The sequence below is a fragment of the Zeus faber genome (genome assembly GCF_960531495.2).
Source record: "Zeus faber genome assembly, chromosome: 18".
Lineage (NCBI taxonomy): Eukaryota > Metazoa > Chordata > Actinopteri > Zeiformes > Zeidae > Zeus > Zeus faber.
In genome coordinates this window covers 16,958,868-16,977,650 of record NC_137210.1, presented here as the reverse complement: position 1 = coordinate 16,977,650, position 18,783 = coordinate 16,958,868, and the positions used below count along the sequence as shown (strand labels likewise).

The following is an 18,783-nucleotide window of genomic DNA, read 5'->3' as shown; positions in this document are numbered from 1 at the left end:
CGAGCTATCTTGATTAAATTAATGCTTTTTCTTATTAGTCCCCTTCATTGAGTCATTGGTACTCATCCTGAATGAAGAGATACTTTTATTTTGGGGACAAATGCACTGAGCTCAGTGACATGGTGACGATTCAGAAATTATTCCTGATTTAGAACAGATTTCATACCTTTTTTTTTTTTGGACAAACCGATGCAGTTCCCAGCCCGGCCACACGGTGTCAGTGGAAGCTCAGAAGTGAGACTCGGCGACCTAACTTGACTGCGGAGACTTTCACCACACTGGTGCTTGACTATTGCCAGACAGACTTCCAACTACTTTATTTCCTGGAATTCATTAATTCATTCATTCATTGAATTTCAGTAGAACTGTACAAGATGAACCCAGATAGGATTATACAGCCCTTGAAAAAGGAAGCGCGACATCAAAGGCAACAACATGAACACTCCAGGAAAGTCATTTACATGGGGAGACATTTTTTTTACATCACGGTACTTCGATAAGTTTAAAATTATCTCTCGTACAGCATATACATTTGCTCTCATCTGTTTATTAATATTCCTGCATAGGATTTTGTACACCGTCATTTTTCTACATTTGGTTACTTTGTGCATTAAACATTAGTATGCTGCTTGGGCCTATATGTTACTAGATGCCACTTGTATGCTAAATATTACATTCTCATGGCTAGATGTAACTCAAATTAAAGCCTAACACTTGAAAAAAAAAAAATAGCCAAATCAATAGTGAAATTCTTGTAGCTCTACATAAACTATGACTGTCTCTGCTTCTTACAGTAAATTAACTTCTAGCAGCTGTATCGTTTGCACCCTGGCAGGACCGTGTTAATTACTCCGAACAAGGGGCTGCCAGGTCTCCCTTCGGCCCTTTTTTTTAAGGCTTTGCCATCCCAGCGTCCAGTCGCATCCTCGTCAAGGTACTTTTGTCAGTTTCAGTGCTCTGCCAGATCTCCACGAGATCCATTCGCTCCCATTGATCGAGTCCCACCCGGTAAACACAAGAGAAGCAGGACACGCACTGCGAGAGGCCGAGTCAGGACACTCTCTCCACGTCGTTCCCCAGCGTCCTGCTCCGTCCGCTCTGCTGCGTGGTGGGGAGGCTGTTCTCCAACATGCCCGCTCCGTCGCCGGGGAGCTCTGCGGGCGCGGGCGCAGCCGGCGGGTCAGTCCGTCGTTCCGTCACAGTGCAAGGCAGTCAGTATGAGATGATGCTGGCGGAGGCCGGGCCTGACCCGCCGGCGTTCACCTGCAGGTTCCCCGAGGAGCTGGACCTCCTCATGTGGGGCAGCAGGTAGGAGTCGCTGCCCAGCTGGTGCACGTCGAACCGGTCCTCCTTCCTGTACGCGAGGCAGCGCCTGATGAAGGCCTGGGACGGCGGAGGACAAAGAACAACAACATCGCAAATCAGATCCACACGAGACGTTGAACATTCACTCAAGTAGGACAGCTAGAGCTGATACAATCAAGAAAATGTAGCTGACGATTAATTGTCGTACAAATAATTTCAACTAGCAAATTTAATCATATTTTTGTTCATTTTAATTGCCCTTTATTGGCATTGAAGATTGGAGCATGAAAATTTAAGTACAGTTAATTTTATTCAACCCAACTAATGGAAACTCACATTGTACATGTCCAACATTGGTTGGAAATTCCCCTTCGATGTGATTAGGTAATAACTGTGACAGCTCTGGCACACTGAAGTTTTTAAGTGGCACAATTACACACACACACACACACACACACACACACACACACACACACACACACACACACACACACACACACACACACACACACACACACACACACACACACACACACACACACACACCTTGGCTTCATTACTGGCAACAGGCTTAACGGGGAACTGAACGTCAGTAGCTTTAAGGATGGTGTTCTCCTGCAGGATATCTTGCTGGGACTGATTGTGGCCGAAAGGCTGGAAAAGCAGGAAATTACAAAAGTAAACACAAATTGCAAAAAAACAAAAACAAACAATTGAACCTCCGCTCCATCCTTACCTTTCTTCCATACAAACACTGGAAAAAGATGACACCAACAGACCACACGTCCACCTTATTTGAGATCTTTGGAGGTTCTTTGCCGACCACAAAACACTCGGGAGGTAAGTACCTGGCGACACAAACCAGGAATCATAAGATAGAAAAAAATAAAACAAACTGCAGAGTTGACAGCGTCCTCGTCCTGTCGGTGCCTTGTTTAGGAATGTAGTCTGACATGATGTTTGTTTTCCTTTACCAGTAGGTTCCTGCACCCTGTGATGTGAGGTCCATCCCGTCCACGCCGTAGTTGTCGTCATCCATGATTTTGGACAAACCAAAGTCTGTGATCTTGATTTCGCCGCAGGCTGTGCCGTCCACCAAGAGGATGTTACCTTCAACGTGGAAGTAAACGAGTCCTCGTTACCAAACAATATTATCCTACAACAATATTCTGACTTCAGTTGAGAGACAACTGCTCCAAGAATATCTAGGACCAAGATTCAAGATTTTTTATTTGTCACATACGAGCAGCATACACACATGTAGTGAAATGACATAATTGACCATGACCGTGGACCGTTATGGTTGATGTCCGTTTGGTCACAAATGACCATACCTCTGCCCATTTTCTTGATCATAACTCATGTTTTGAGATTGCCTTTTAAGTAGGTTTCTCACCATATAATTAGAATTTTCCAAAGCCCCCAAAAAATAGAGGAAAACACACACACACACACACACACACACACACACACACACACACACACACACACACACACACACACACACACACACATTTTAAGTGAGCTCTCATCAGGCAAAACTAGCAAAATGGACTAAAATGACATTGAACACCATTATGGTCCTTTACAGTGAGTAAAGGTGTTGGTATGTTAACTGAAGGCTTCGCTAAGCTTCACCTGGCTTGAGGTCGTAATGGATGATGGGTGGCTTGATTTCATTCAGGTATCTCAGTGCATTCACAATCTGCATGACGATGGACCGCGCCTCCTTCTCAGACATCAGCTTGTGCTGCTTCAGGTAGAAGTCCAGGTCGTTGCCTTCACAGTACTCCAAAACCGTACAAAACCTGTCGAAAGGGGAGAATGTTTTAAGAAGTAGTTTTCCACCTTAAATAGAAACAAAAGACTGGAGAAGGCCATGAAAGAAATGATTATACAGTGACTAACGTGTCAGTGTCCAGTGAGAAGTAGTCGTAGAGCTTCACAATTCTGGGATGGTCTAGCTGCTTGTGTATTCTGTACTCTCGACATGCGTGTCTGCGGAGAGGAGGCGACCGTCACCATCGGTTAATTATAAAGTAGCTCACTTTGACTAGATAACAACTGTACATAGCAAAAAAAATACTAAATCTTAAAGAAATAAAATAAAAATAAAAAATGTCCTTTATGTGCACCGATACTAAAGTCAACAAGAAACCAGAAGTGAAGTCAATATACTTGTGATAGTTCTCCTTCTTCTCCTCTCTCCAGTTCTTGTTGAGTTGGTGGATTTTCACGGCGGTGTATCGTTGCTCAATCAAGTCGAAAGCCTTTAAAAATGCATCAAACGATTAAAAAAGGTTAGTCAGTCAGCTGCAGAGTAACACTTCTAGGAAACAGGGGAAATTAAAAAAATGACATGGCCTACCTTGTAAACTTCACTGAAGCCTCCCCTCCCGAGCAGGTGGAGGAGCAGGTACCTCTCATTTAATGTTGGGTGATCCTTGAATCTTAAAAAAATAATAATACAATTTAATTGTGAGGTTAATAAAATCTTAGTTTAGATGTATCAACAAGGAAATGTTGATATAAAAAGCTTGTCATGGTTAGTGTAGGAAAAAGTCATGGATCAGAAGCGTAGTACTTTAAACATGAAATGTTTGCTCTAATCAGTCCAGTACAGACGTTGCCAGATTTACACCGCAGGTAAAAATGGCCCAAATCTGAGCGTAAATTCCCCAAATGGCAAACAGAATCTTTTCTTTTTTCTGCGATGCACAATACAGTAACATGCACAAAGCACCATCTGATCATTTCAATTCCAATCTTTCGATCAAATATGGTCCTAGACCTGATATAGGGTTATGTGACCCACTAACGTCAAAATTCACATCAATCCAAAAAATAAAAAAATAAAAATAATAGGTTGACCAAAAGCAAAATTAACATCAATTAACTTTGTTCTTTGCAAGAGATCCACGTTGGTGCGCTGTTGAGGCAGTGGCGTGGCGCCGACATCCTGATGGAATGTCAGTCAAGCGCCGACCTATCATAGATCATCGATTTGGACTTACTGGGAACTGTCTTCATTATTTATTCTCTTCAGCTCTCGAATGTGAAGGTTGCGCACCCTCTCCAGACGCTCCAGCTCTGCCTGGATCTCAGCTTCTTCCTATAAATGATTCAAGCGCACAAACACCCGGACGCACATGAGGAATACCAGAGCATCGACTACAAGGCGCGGGGGCTCATCAAAATCCACTCCTACACGGCTGACTAGTCACGCATTAAATATTAACGGTCGACTTGGTAGCCAGTCTGCAGGGGGAAGCCTCTAATGGGTTATTCATCAGGAAAACAATGAACACTTTAACCGACAACAGTCTCAGTATATCTTGAGAGATCCACTCAAAGAAAAAATAAAAAATAAATAAAAAGACAGTTAAGCACATGCAACAGGGGTCGTCCCTCAATAACCTTAATACGCAGACGTCTTAACAACAGACCACCTAATGGTTCAAATTATTCTCATGAATTTCGGATAGTGCGCCGTAGTTCCATGATGCATTTCTAAGTAATTCAGAGATCCTTGTGCCCCGCTGGGAACTCCCGAATAAGAACCATTTCCCCCTTTTGACATCGACACGCCGAGTCCAGTCCCCAACCAACCTTCTTGAGATGTCCGAGGCGCAGCTTGAATATTTCTTCCTGTTCGTGGTACTCTGCGAGCGTCAACCTTTCAATTCACAGGAGAGAGATGGGAAAACAAAGCTGCCGTTTAATTATTTACTCGTTTCTGTTGTGTTAACTTAAGCTTTCTGTAATGGGCGTCGTGGCGCAGCAACAACAGCACTGGGTCGGCCCTTTTTCTATGACATAACCGCTGCTGTAAATGGTATCCAGTGTCTCTCCTGGAGAGCAGCTATAAGTGGAAGTCTGGTTTTTTTTTTCCCCCCCGCCGGATCAAAGTTTTCCGACTCACAGCTGAGGAAGGCTGGGCTTCAGAAAGGGGTCGCTGTCGGCTCCGTTCAGTGCCTTTGTTTTGCGTTGCTTTGGCTCAGAGTTTGTGGTCGGTGCTTGGGAGTTGCTGGAGGACGGAGGTTTCCTCTTGGCTAACAGTTTCCTTTGCCTTTCAATCTCCTCTCTCTGTTGGTTTATCCACTCCTGCTGCCTGCCAACACCGGAAAAAGATTGTTTAGTTGTAGAAATTCAAACCTCTTCTTGTTGTCGTTTGATCTGCGGTAAGGATTTCTGATTAAAAAATAAAAATAAAACAAGAGAGTTCATCTCTCACTTGACAAGGTTTTGGAAGGCGTAGCCGTCCGTCCACTGTTCTGTGAACGAGGCTCCGTGTCTCACGGTCGTGAAATGGCCTAAACGTAGTCTGTCCTGCATGCTCTTCTCCCGGCATGCCTGCTTCTCCTGGGTGCTCTAAAAAAAACAACAAAATAAAAATAAATAAGGCACCAGACAATGACCTCCTTATTAGAGAGCACACCAGATTTGAAGTTTATACATGAACGCACAAGAGGAAAAAACTATGAACAATACCTTCTCGATGAGCAACTTCTTGCTCATGGTGATGCATTTATTCAAGCGTTCTTTGTACTTTTCAAGTAATTTTTGTTGTTCATCTATCTGTCTCCTGAGATCACAGTTTGCCTACGGAGGAGGAAAAAAAAACCATAAGTGTGACTGGAAAATATAAACCGGTCAGCCATAACATTAAAACCACCACTAATATTGCCTCGTCCCGCCAAAACAACTCTGACCCGCCGAGGCATGGACTCCACAAGACCTAGGAGGTGTCCTGTGGTATCTGGCACCAAGACGTTAGCAGCAGATCCTTTAAGTCCTGGAAGTTGTGAGGTGGGGCCCCCATGGATCAGGCTTATTGTTACAGCACATCCCACAGATGACCGATCTGACACGACCCTAACCCCGGCCATCCACATGATGTAGAAGAAAACATGATTCATCAGACCAGGCCACCTTCTCCCATTGATCCATGGTCCAGTTCTGACGCTCACGTACCCATTGAGGGCGCTTTTGGCAGTGGACAGGGGTCAGCATGGGCACTCTGACCGGTCTGCGGCTACACAGCCCCATACGCAGCTTTCAACACCTTTCTATCATAGCCAGCATTAACTTTTTTTCAGAAATGTGCTACAGTAGATCTTCTGTGGGATCGGACCAAACAGTGAACCATGTGGGTGCCAATGACCCCCTTGCCGGTTCACTGGTTGTCTTTCCTTGGTAGGTAATAACCACTTCATACCGCGAACACCCCACAAGACCTGGCATTTTGGAGATGCTGACACAGTTCTGGCCATTGCAATTTGGTCCTTGTCAAAGTCACTCGGATCCTTTCGCTTGCTCATTTTTCCTGCTTCCAACACATCAACTTCAAGAACTGACTATTCACTTGCTGCTTAATACATCCCACCCCTTGACAGGTGTCATTGGAACGAGATGATCAATGTTATTCACTTCACCTGTCAATGATTTTAATGTTGTGGCCGATCTGTATATAAGCATTTATATAATACATATGTTAAGCTTTTATTTCGATTTCAAATAATTTTCAAGTTGGCTGAGCTATAGGATGAGGGGTTCCCAAACTGGGGAATTTGACTTTTTCCTCAGCAAATTTTAAGCTGAATTTGTGTAGACTAATTGTACACTCTACACAGACTACCTGATAGTATACTGTGTGTGGTGTCCTCAGCCAGAGCTTAGTCTGCTATAAAACAGTTTGGGAATCCCCGCTATAGATCATGAACAGCAGGTATATCTCTGGCATTGCTAAAGAGCCCAAGTCGGCCTCGTCCTTACCCTTAACAAATCATCAATCCTCCCCTCCTTCTTCTCGAGGTCGAGATTCTTATTACTTTCAAGGGCGGCCAATTTCAACCCGGTGAGGTCGGTCTGGAGTGGAAAACAAAGGAGGAGCTCAATCCAAAGAGCTTAGTCAGCCATCTTAAAACCAGTCAATACAGTAAGAAGGATTTAAAAAAAAAAAAAAAAAGACAAACCCTCCAAACCATCACCCCTCACCTGAACACATTTGATTGCTAGTTGCTTTGGATGTATGACGTGGTCCCCAAACGACAGGCTTGTAGGAGATGAGCTATTTTGCCTAACCTGCAACAAAAAATGATGACAGTTCTTTAGGAGAAAAAATATAATAATAATAATAATAATAATAATAATAATAAATAAAACAGCCAAATCCTGTGAGCAGTGAGGAAGGGAGGCTTACAGTGGAGCCCTGAGCAGAGTGGGAATGTGAGTTCTGGGGCGAGCGAATCGCTTGAGGGAGACCTCTCACCGGACTGGCCCCATTTCCTCCCTGGAACTAAAGGCAGAGAGAGAGAGAGAGAGGAGTGACATCACAGCCAGCTACTTGGCAACAACAGATGCACAAGAGACTCCTTTTGTGCCACAGCGTTGTTATTTTGGAGACAGGACACTGCGGCAGATTATGACTCAAATGTGGAAGGGTTTTATTATGGGACAAATTATTAAGCTGTCAAGTATTCAATATGAAACAAATTACTTACATCAAAATAATCACTAATTTTGGGTCCTCGGGCAATAGATTTCCCTGTGATAGAAAAGAAAGCATTGTTTACCAACCAAAATATTCCTTTGCATTGCAATGACCTGGAATTAAATCGTACTGAACTTAAGACTGAGAATAGAAAGGTTTACCCTGGCTGCTCTCTGATTGGATATCAGGTTTTCTCTTTCTTCCTCTGGAGGATTCCGACTGCTTTTTCTCCGGCGTCTGAAAGGGATGTCCAGTTTAACAACCATCAATGTGCAACCATTGCAAAAGCCCAGCTCGACTGCAGATCATTGAGTACCTACCGAATAAGCAGGAGAACTCCCCCTTTTCACATCTGACCCCTACAAGGAGGGAGGAATAAGAAACAATGCAGAGCATTACACACAGATATGGTCTAAAAGAAGCGCTTAATGCAGTAAGTAACAAGAAATGTGGCAGTTTATTTAAAGACGGAAGATTCAGAGATGACGGCACACAGCGCCGTCGCATTTAACACCCGACAAGGACTCCACACAGGTCCGGGGCCAAAGAGTCTCCGTTCGGAGAATCTGCTGACAGACGCTGTTCTGACCAAGTGGTGCACCATTAGGAGTGCGTGACGTATGAGGGGCAACTGTGTGGACGACATCTACGCACATTCAGCAGCAGGGACGGTAGAGGCTAAACTAGGCCGGCAGCCACCGCTTCCGAGACAAGACCTGGGTGAGTTATTAAAGAATCCTGGGGGTAAATTACACACGGCAGAATGAGGAGGGTAAACATGAAACCGTATCAGCTGCTCCCCACCAATCCAACATTGTGAGCGTAGCTGCTCCATCAAGCACACTTCACAACAAAATGCTTCACAGCGATTCATTTCCACTGTGGTATACGGTTAACCTCAACTCTCCTACCGATGCGGCTCTCTCTACGGCCCGTTGCTCTTACCACTGTCAAATTGAATTTGTGCCACGTTATGGATACTTGAAAATGTCATTGGGTAGTAGACTGATGAACGAACCTCACACCTCGCCCATAAACTAACAAACAACCATATAAGCGTTGGAACACACGCATGCACACGCACGCACGCTGGCTGATGCGGATATTCTGTATGCCCGTGCTGCCAACATCACCCGAAAGCCAGACTATGCGGTTTAAAACGGTCATTTCCAACAGATTTTATTACTCAGGGATATTATCACACTCTCCATTTGTGACAAGAAGGAATCTGCTCTTCACTGTTTTCACAAACTGCCTGGATATCTCCCATCATTTATTGAACACCAGATAAGCTCTTAAATTTCCTCATACCAACACTGAACTGGGGTAGACTGCTCTTTGGCTCTTCACCTTTAGAGAATTTAAAAGTTTTAATTTCTAATCATTTTAAACAACACGTTTTAATTACTGCCTCTGTCAATTCTGTAATGTGTGACTGAATTGAAATGTTTGTGTTCTTATTTTTTATATTTGCTGTCAGCTCCTTGTAAAAATTAAATCTTTACAGAACAAGCCATTTTATATTATCAAAGTAGTCATTACTTTGAATTCAATTTTTCTTAAACAGATCCCTTGATCACGCAGTCCCCTTAACTCAGTCATTACATATGTTCATGTGATCATGCAATAACAACCGTTGCCCAGGATGAAGAGAACACATCACTCAATACCTCCGATTCCTTGTCGCTTGAGGATCCCAGGCTCCCAAAACTGTGATTTGAACATTCATTGTTTGTGAGGCCCTGGGAAGAAAAATATAAAAAAGATACAAAAGGAGGTATTAGCCCCTAATCTAAAACAGATAAAGAAAGATTTTAATTTAATACCATGGTGAATCCCCAACATTCATGAGTTCATTATAATACTCCAATCATTATAACAGAAATGTTCAGATCAGAAATGTTGACTTATGCTTAACTTTACTAATTTTAACAAGAAGAAAAAAAATGTTAATGATAAATTAAAGACCTCACAAAATTGAATTAAGGACCTGCAGACAGCCCGTGTAAACATCCTTGAAAACTATGCAACAGGCTCGACAGAAGCCTTGGACAAGAGACAAGGGCTTTGTGGCTGGATTTCGGTACAAGGACCACACAAGCTTCTGGGATCCAGATATAAAAATATTACTGATGTCAAGCTTAATTCAATAAGAAATGAAAGAATCCTTAATGTCATCATTGTCATATTTAATTTGGTCAATAAGCACAAAATCAAAAGGCCACTATGTGAAACATTTAAAAAAAAAAAAAAAGCGTATTAGTTTTTGCCATAAACACAGACAATGATGGACTTCATGCTTCCACAAAGGGTGTTCAAAGGTTGAAATCCTGAATGATCCACCTCACTAATATAAATGACAGCTCCGGGCAGGAGGCGTCCGCATGGAACACACACCTGAGTATAATTTGGACCCGGGCTGAGTACTGGGTAGGAAGAGTCAATATCAGTAATATATTTCATTTAAATAAAATCCTGAATTTCTCCCTGGGGATTGAAAAATTTTATTTTATACAAAAGTGTCATGACTCCCGGCATCGAGACGATTATTTACCGATTCATTTTCTACATAATAAGAATTGCTACCAACTAGTGACTTTCCCATATGAAATACATTACAAAAAAAAATATTTCACACAAAAATATTTCACAAAACAAATTTAGTTAAATACAGAATTTAAATATTTAACTACATTTGACTATGTTGGTATTTAATTTAAGCGGAAAACCCACAAAGTGACAATATTACAAGTTGAAATAAATTCAGAAATCTAAACAACAGAATCGAAACGGAGTATCGCTGTTGCTTTTTAACCCAGCCCTCAATTGGACCTCAACTCTGTAACTCTGCTGATGTTACAATACTTGTTCTTGTGCTGATGTAAATTTAGTTGTAAGCGAAGAGATGTGATCGTAGCTAGAGGTCTGCAAGCTGAAACAGGTCCATCTAGTTTCTTGCAATTTATCAAGATACACAGTTTGTTTATACAGACCAGAGAGGAGTTCATTATAATGCAGGTTGGGCATGTGCGAGCCTCACTCTTCTTTAGGACACTTCACTGGTGTCAGGGTGATCTGTGCTGCCAGGTGATGATGCACCCATCTTGTTGGAATTTCCAGCACTGGTGTCAATCCCACCGACATCAGTCACACTGACACCAGTGACGGACCCCGAAGAAGGGCGCCGATAATATCGCACACGCTTGTGCCGATTGGCGATCAGATCGCATACCGATGATTGTATTTTTTCCCCCAGCGCCAATATTAAGGTGATGCTAAATTTTCCATGTTCCTGTGAACGCAGCATCACTTCCGACACAAATTAGTTTTCCGAATTCCGTGAACGCAGCAGCACCCGCTGTTGTCTCTCGTCTTGGAGCGCTTTCCAATCCACCTGAACCAGATAGCCGTGTCCGCCTCTTCTAACGTAATAGCGGAGAACCAGTCCACTAGTTAATCAAAGGCGCCATTCTGACGAATAAAAAAAAAATTAAAATGCCTAAAATGGGTCGCCAAATATACGTTGGCGGCCTTTAATATACCTGGGCGCCGCGGCCAGCGTCCAGGTAAAGTTTATTTGTGAGGAAAAACTGCTGGCATTTCACTGGCGTGCTGTGACGCAACTCTCCCCACCCCTCCTATGCGTGCCGTCCCCTGGTGATCTTGAGTAGCCACGATTGGACAATATGAAAATAGAAACGATCGGCCCAACCCTACACCGAACCCATCAATATCTCTCTATTCTGTATAACTGAACCGTGTATCATCATCTCCACATCCACGTACTTTGGTTCCCCCACTGGTGCTGCCAGTGCTGCCCCCCGTGCTGCCACTGACCCCGCCCATGAAGCGCGCCTCCAGCAGCTCCTGTCTCCGGGGATCCAGGCTGTGCAGCTCCTCCATGGCGCCTGGCGAAAGGAGCAGATAATCACAGCGTGAGTCAACGTTTCAAAATCCCAGTCTGACGTGAGCCTCGCTGAACCTATTCGAGGGTTGATGGCTTCATCTGGAATCGTCAAAGCTCAATTAGAGAAATGTCTGTGACTAGCTTTTTCAAAGACGACATTGCGACTGTGAAAGACGACACAAACAAAAAGGGAGATAAAACTGAGTCAATGCCAAAAAAATACCATGAGTCATTTATTATCACAACACGTATAGGGACAAAATTAAATTGCTACTCTGGAGTATCAAAACACCCTGCAGTACTAATACCAATTTATGATGCCCAAGTAGCTTACTGCTTCAGTTTTGGTGAACCAAAAATAAAACCAGTAGAAGCAAAGGGTCATGTTTTTGTTTAAATTGATTTGTTTTTAAAGCTAGATACATTATAAAATCTTTAATGATTAGAAGTTAGAGTCAGAGTGGTGGATTTGCAGGACCTCCTCATTATTACTATTATTTGAAATGTATCTTAAAAAAGTTTAAGTATCCTATTTAAGTAAAGGTATGGAAAACCTTTAAATGATACCTAGCCTACCTAGCATATATAGTACAACAGTGTACAGCCCCCAAAGATTTGCATTGCTAGGCAATGACGTCAATTTTATTCCTTTAAGACAGATAGGACTGCTCCCTGGGCTTCGTCGTCACAGCGGACTCACAGGGAAACCTGCACCTTAATGAGAACGCCATTTTCAAAACACAAAAGGGCAAGGGAGTCTTAGCACATGTTCAGTAAGTGCAGCAATATCAAATTTCGGTAAATTAAAAAGAAAGAACCCCCCCCACACTATAAGGTTTTTTCTAAAACATATATTTAAAGCCAGTGCCTGAGTTGCATCTATGAATCTATGTTTAGTAAAGCTTATGCAATTCAGATGAAGTGTGCATGTGTTTATACATGTACCTGCACCATGCTTCAGGACAAACTAAACAGCCATTCGACCATTTCACTTCATGCTTCTCGTGGGTGATCTTTTCCTCTTAAAGCAATGTGATAGCTGAACAGATCACAGAGAAAAGCAGGAGAGAAAATACACCCGTGAGAGGGAAGGTGGGCTGCAGCAGAGTCTAATGCTGCGAAGATTAATGTTTCTTCTTCTCATCAGTGAGACGGAGGCGACACGAAGGCAGTGGAGTGGAGCTCCAGGGAGCCAATACAGACCTCCCGAAAATGAAACATTGGGCCCTGAGAAACTCCACTACAGGGATAGTCCATCCAACTAATGAGAATGTGGCTAACCAAACACACTGAACACAAATTTCGGCGTTACCTACTTCTAAAAGCAGTTTGACATGTCTTGCAAATGCACTTCTTAAGGAGAAGACGTGGAAAACCAAATATAATTTTGGGCAATGTCAGTGTTCTTGTTGGAGTACTGCTAATAAATGTATTTTCACTGTGGATATAAAGACTTTTTTTTTTAATGCACACTTATAAATAAAAGTACTGCAGCCAGAATAATAAAACTAGAACACTATTTAGTATGCCAAATTTGTGTTTAGTATGTCCTAAAGTTAATAGTATGCGAAAAGTACCAGGATGACATAACACATCCCGTGAAACATCAAATCATGCAAACAATGCCCACTATGCTGGCAAGTGTATCCCACAAATGCACTGTGAGGGTAGAAATACTCTATGCAAGTATAGGCCGTTGTAATGCAAGTATCGTACAAAGTCTGTTCAATGTTTAAATTTGGCTGTGAAGTTAACAGTCGACCCTTACAAACATCTATTGATTAAAAAGACGTATTTAACTTGCCACCAATTTGGCACATCTTTGAGTTAAACTGAAATGACATGAAATTAAAAATGTCCCCCCCAGAACCACCTTCAACCCTTCAAGGTTTTAAATAGAACAGAAAAAAGCCTGTCCTTGCATTTTACAGTTTCTAAATCATGGAGCTGTAGTTTACCACGGATTTCCCACAATGTAAAATAGAGTAGTAGTAAGAAGTTATTCATATAGACATTTAAAGAACAGAAAAAAAACAAACATGCAGTATCTTGGGACAGAGGAGCATCAGAATTTAGGCAGTTCTAATGTTTCATAACAGGGTCTAAAAGACAAGGGTTATTTCATAGCAGCACACTGAAACCTGAGAAATGCCATGTAACAGGTAGAATGCAGAAGAGACAAGAAGTAAACACTCCACTCATTGACTTGGCTCACTGTGAACTAACGTCTTAAATTTGATATTAGTAGGAGTCAAAGACCAAGCAGCCACTAGAGAATTGACATAGCTCAATTTAAAGCTGTCAAAGCCATAATATAATGCAATAATTTGAAACAGATATTTATATCAAATGTTATGTGTTAAATTATACATTTCCATCCAAATATAAAAAAATGGGAAGTTTGAGCCAATGCAAGAAATTACAAATTATTTTTCATAATGTCGAATTGGTATTGGGAATTAATACACATTTTTTTGCACGCTGATCCACATTTTGATGGAACAAAAAAGGCAATTTAATTGTTAATCACAATTACTTACAATTTCACAATTGTGACAACCCTAGCTCTGACACCAGACAATACTGAAATAGTATATTATATTATATATAGTAATATAGCCCGATAGGCCCAGTATGATAAGAGTTAAATATATTAAAAATGTAAAATGACCAGAAAAGATGAACATAAAAAAGAGGAGACAACTCCACTGCTCATAACATCAGTTTAAACATCAAACACAACCTGCATATTCCAACAAATAGCTACTGGCGAATGCAGTCTCATGGATATCAACGCCAATATTATGAATGAAGGAGGACACCAACAACAATTCCAAACTGCTGAGCATTCCAGGGAGTTTATCCAAGATTAGCTAAATGTAACTGAAATTAATGTACTTCAGAAGTCTGACATTTTAAAACATAAATACATTTAGTTTGACTCAATTTACCACTGAGTACAATTTACCACAAAATCCATGTGGTATTGATTCAAGTGTAGTTGTTAGAACTGATGATGCTATATACTGTATATACATAAACTGTAAGTCTTATACTGTAAGTCTTAGTACTTTTGTGTTTATTAAACAGAGGATTCATGTATGAGCCATTTTCCATTTAAAGTAAAGTTAGTGAGCAATGTAAGCAGTGGAATACTAATCAAACTATCCCCCGTTTGATACTTGGAAATAAGCACCAAATATGAGTGATCGTTATCTAGCAAAACAGGAAAATTTATGAGCAAAAACCTGGCAAAAAAAACCCAAAAACCTCCAGTTGTAAACAAATGCCCCCCTGTACTTTCTCAACATGTTTAACATCACCAGCCGGCAGAGAACAAGTCATTGTCATTAAATCAATTTTAGGCTGCTTCTCACAGAGAGAAATCACAAACCATGTCTCTTACAAGACAAAGCTTTGAGCGTTAAGTATATGTCCATTTGGTACGATGGGATTTGCTTATCCGACATGGAGGGTAACTTATAAATCAATTTAAGGTCATGGAAAAAGATCCTCCTGAAATGTTATTTCTCATCATTTGGAATGGTTTTCATGTGTTCTGTTCATAACACACTTGTCGGGCAGCAAGTGAGTCATATCCACTATATAGAAAACGCAGAATGACACCCTTTGGCATTTGTAATTAGTCCTGCTTTATTTAGTCTAACAAGCCCCTTGTCTACATTATATTTAGAGCAGATAATCTGAGGCCTGGCAATTACACTGGTATTTGATTGGACTAGTACCGTTTGAAAACACCTTAGTAACCCTCTGGTTGCTTCAATAGAATTCTGAAGACAGCAGTTGCAAATGATCAATGTGTGATCCATAACAAACAATATTAATGAATTGGCATCAACCCAAATCAGGGTAAACCAGGGGAAAAAGAAAAGACAATATCTTGGTTTGCTCTTAATAGGTGCTATTTATAAATTATCCAAAACCCAGTGGGGGTGACTGTTGCTGCACATTCTGCTGCACTTGTTTGCGTTCACCTTTTTGGAATTAGGTGTCCTATTACATAACGGGTTAGATAATGAAACACAAAGCCCCAACCATCCAGTTATACAGTATTTCACATCAGTGACATCCTTTAAGGCTCTTCTTACGGTCATATAACTCTTGCTGTAATAACACAACTGACGTTATTATTATTATACATGAAATCACCGGGAACCAAATTTTAAACACCATTTGAAAGCTCCAAAATGCACAATGAGTGAATTATGGTTCCAGATATCTACCATTAAGGAAATACAACATAAGACTATGATTTACAACTGTTGACAGTATCCTGTTTCAATGCTACTGCACCACCATTTCTAGACAAGTAGGTCTACACTCACACGGGATATGATCCAGAATCCACTCCTCACCAAATTCTACAATTTAAATCACATGTTTTCATTGCACACTTCCCAATGGTGATGTTTTTAACACTGTATTGACACGCCTAAGATGGCACCCCGACAAAACAGTCGTCTACAGCCATGTGCGTGGGATGCTCATTTCGTTTCCCCATCTGTAATCCAGCAGTGACATTGCACGTTGCAGGTGAGCTGATCTTCCTTTGTTTCACACAGAAAGGGGGTCCTCAGTGCACTCACAACTTTCATTTATATTCAAGCCCCTGGAGAAGCAAGTGGGTGAACCCTTACAACTCTTGCTGTGGATGTCATTTTAACTCCATGCTGCTCAGCAGTTACCACCTGTTTATGGCAGGCAGCCACTCCTAAAGTCATTAAAATCCCTGGCAGTGGCAAGACAGCAGATTTTGAATATAAGTGATGTGACATGCATCACACAAGTACGGTGCAATGGACTGATACAAGGGAAACGCCAAAGGCAACGCAAAACAAAGTAGGCGGAGTAATACAAAAATAAATATCATATGATCTAAATTTGAAATACCTAAACAAGCACAAATGTATATGCATGTAACAGTGTATGCACAGTGGGTCAAGTTACAAAAAAAAAAGAACCAAAAAACTGCTCCAAATGCGGATTGGCCATGTAGGTTTTGAGTGTCACTGTTGTGCAGGCAGCATGTAATGATTCTCCCCCAAAAAAAGCTAACAAATGCAATGATGCCTGGTATTCAGGAGATGTCCATACCTCAACCCCCCTGAATGTAAGCTAGCACCAAACATATGTGCGTCCATTGTATGCATGCTGCAAACACATTAAAAAAAAAAAAGACAAAAAAACAACCTGTCTGACATCACAACTATGAACATGTGAGTGTGTATGCACGATGCACAGACCAAAACACAGGAAATGCAAGCGTGTATACCGTGTGTACGACCTGTCTCCCACGGGAATATCTACGGTGTAGCCGAGCAGCCATCCTGACGTGTCATAATGGAAAAATAAATAAAACACTGATTCGTTTTAAACACTAGTTTTAAATGCTCCCAAACTCAGACAACACACACCTTGCTCTGGGTGAGTGCTAAGAGCTACTTTTAATTCAGGAGTTTACGACAAAGTCATTATTTCATACGTACATCATATCTCATGCGGTGCTTTGGTTCATTGCACGGTGCCCATTTTTTTTTTTTTATTATTACTTTATTGTTATTGCCAATGAATGGAGCATCTATGGATCAGCCGTGTATCCATCCATCTATCTATATGTACATCCAACTATATACACACATATATATAGCTATCTGTCCGTCTTTGTATCTATCTGTTTCCCCTCTTTCTATCCATCCATCTTATCTCTCTATGATGGATCCTAACAGTCCAGCCCTAACCGACCTGGCTGAACCACACCGAGACCCAAAGTAACGTTAGCCAGCAGCGTTAAGTGCTTAATTCCGTCGTGTGGATTTTCTTTCCACGGTATCCGTTAACAAAACCAAATGCACGCACGTTTAAATACCCAGGACACGCGAGGTGCGTGTTTATTCTGGTGTATTCTGGCTGTGCTGCACAGTATTCAACCATGGAGGCTCGTGGACTTTGGAGCTCACTGGCCTGCAGCTCCGCCACCTAGCTCACCGACGTTACACCTTCGTTTTTAAGCGCATTTCGCCGCGTAATACGCCGCGCAATTTAGACAAAAACGACGAAGTGGGGTTCGGGCGTCAAGCGGAGCCACACGGTACCTTCGTGAGCCTTCAGCGCGGCAGGGATACGTCTCTGGAAAGCCAGTCCGTGTCGGGGACGTGGAGCGCCGGGACCAAAGATGGCGTCCCCTCCAAACTTCCACCACTTCGGACATTCATCAAGACACTTTGGTGGCGAATGCCGGCGCAGCGTCCGACCGATGCTCAGTCTCCGCCGAGTCCCGAATCAAGCCGCTGACCCGCCGCACCGAGTTTAACGCGAGCCGGCCCCGGTGTCGTCGATTTAAAACGATAATTATCCTTTTTAGGGCACAAACCTGTCCGCACCTCGTCAGCGTCCTGCTGCCTCTGTCTTCAAGTGGATCACACGTCACCGCTTCTTTTTTTTTTATGCTGATGCGTTTGTGCAATATTATTATGAGGATTTTTGTATTCCTCATATTCAATAAAATTCAATAAAATCAACTTTTCAATAGCATAATTAAACTTTTCAAAAGTTAAAAGCATCAGCATGAGCCCACTGGATAAAATTGTAATATGCATTCTTCAAAAATACTCATTCTCTTGCTAGTTTTGTACTTTTTTTTAAGAATGAATATTAAACTCGGGTTTTATATTAATACAAAGTATAACGTCCCCAACCTGAAATAATCTGCGAGAAGTAACATATGTAAAATATAACACAAGTCAAAGTATATACTTGCTCTTAAATACACAAATATTAAAAGCAAAGGTTGTCATATCCAATTCACTGATATAATAGTCTTTAATACCTCATAAGGTGACTTTTATATAGGCACTATACAGTATGTACTCTATATTAGAAATAAGATATCGGACTTCTTTAGTATTACATATAAAGTACATCATCTTAAAAAAAAACAATATTAATGCACTGGACAACGTACCGTTCCACTTACTGTACCTTTTATCTGCAGATGAGGGCATGCATATCCTGATTACTTACAATTACAATTAACTTACAATAAAATACTATGGGAAAT

The 18,783-nt window shown here is 41.6% G+C and overlaps 1 protein-coding gene across 2 annotated transcripts; it reads right to left on the bottom strand.

Annotated features, from left to right (window-relative positions):
- Positions 1–259: 259 nt before the first annotated feature.
- Positions 260–17,997, bottom strand: tlk1a (tousled-like kinase 1a). Of its 2 annotated transcripts, none has more exons than XM_080019339.1 (22): positions 17,819–17,997; positions 11,585–11,706; positions 9,469–9,540; positions 8,119–8,157; positions 7,960–8,035; positions 7,809–7,852; positions 7,508–7,603; positions 7,303–7,389; positions 7,081–7,173; positions 5,797–5,907; positions 5,540–5,676; positions 5,228–5,416; positions 4,915–4,981; positions 4,320–4,417; positions 3,674–3,755; positions 3,484–3,575; positions 3,214–3,303; positions 2,944–3,113; positions 2,280–2,415; positions 2,042–2,153; positions 1,852–1,959; positions 260–1,383 (listed from the first exon to the last, which is right to left on the bottom strand). In XM_080019339.1, the coding sequence occupies exons 2-22, from the start codon at positions 11,699–11,701 to the stop codon at positions 1,213–1,215; spliced, it is 2,187 nt and encodes a 728-aa protein (XP_079875465.1). In that variant the 5' UTR covers positions 11,702–11,706; positions 17,819–17,997; the 3' UTR covers positions 260–1,212. The 2 variants fall into 2 exon arrangements, with proteins under 2 accessions (XP_079875465.1, XP_079875464.1); XM_080019338.1 differs by having other exon boundaries at positions 11,636–11,706; positions 17,819–17,928.
- Positions 17,998–18,783: the final 786 nt, after the last annotated feature.

Bases quoted from the DNA above. Each gene is read 5' to 3' on its own strand.
- tlk1a (XM_080019339.1), bottom strand. From the start codon at position 11,701: ATGGAGGAGCTGCACAGCCTGGATCCCCGGAGACAGGAGCTGCTGGAG. The intron at 4,418-4,914 runs GTTGGTTGGGGA...AATCATTTATAG, and splicing joins GCCTCGGACATCTCAAGAAG to GAAGAAGCTGAGATCCAGGC. The intron at 2,154-2,279 runs GTAAAGGAAAAC...TTGTGTCGCCAG, and splicing joins CAGGGTGCAGGAACCTACTG to GTACTTACCTCCCGAGTGTT.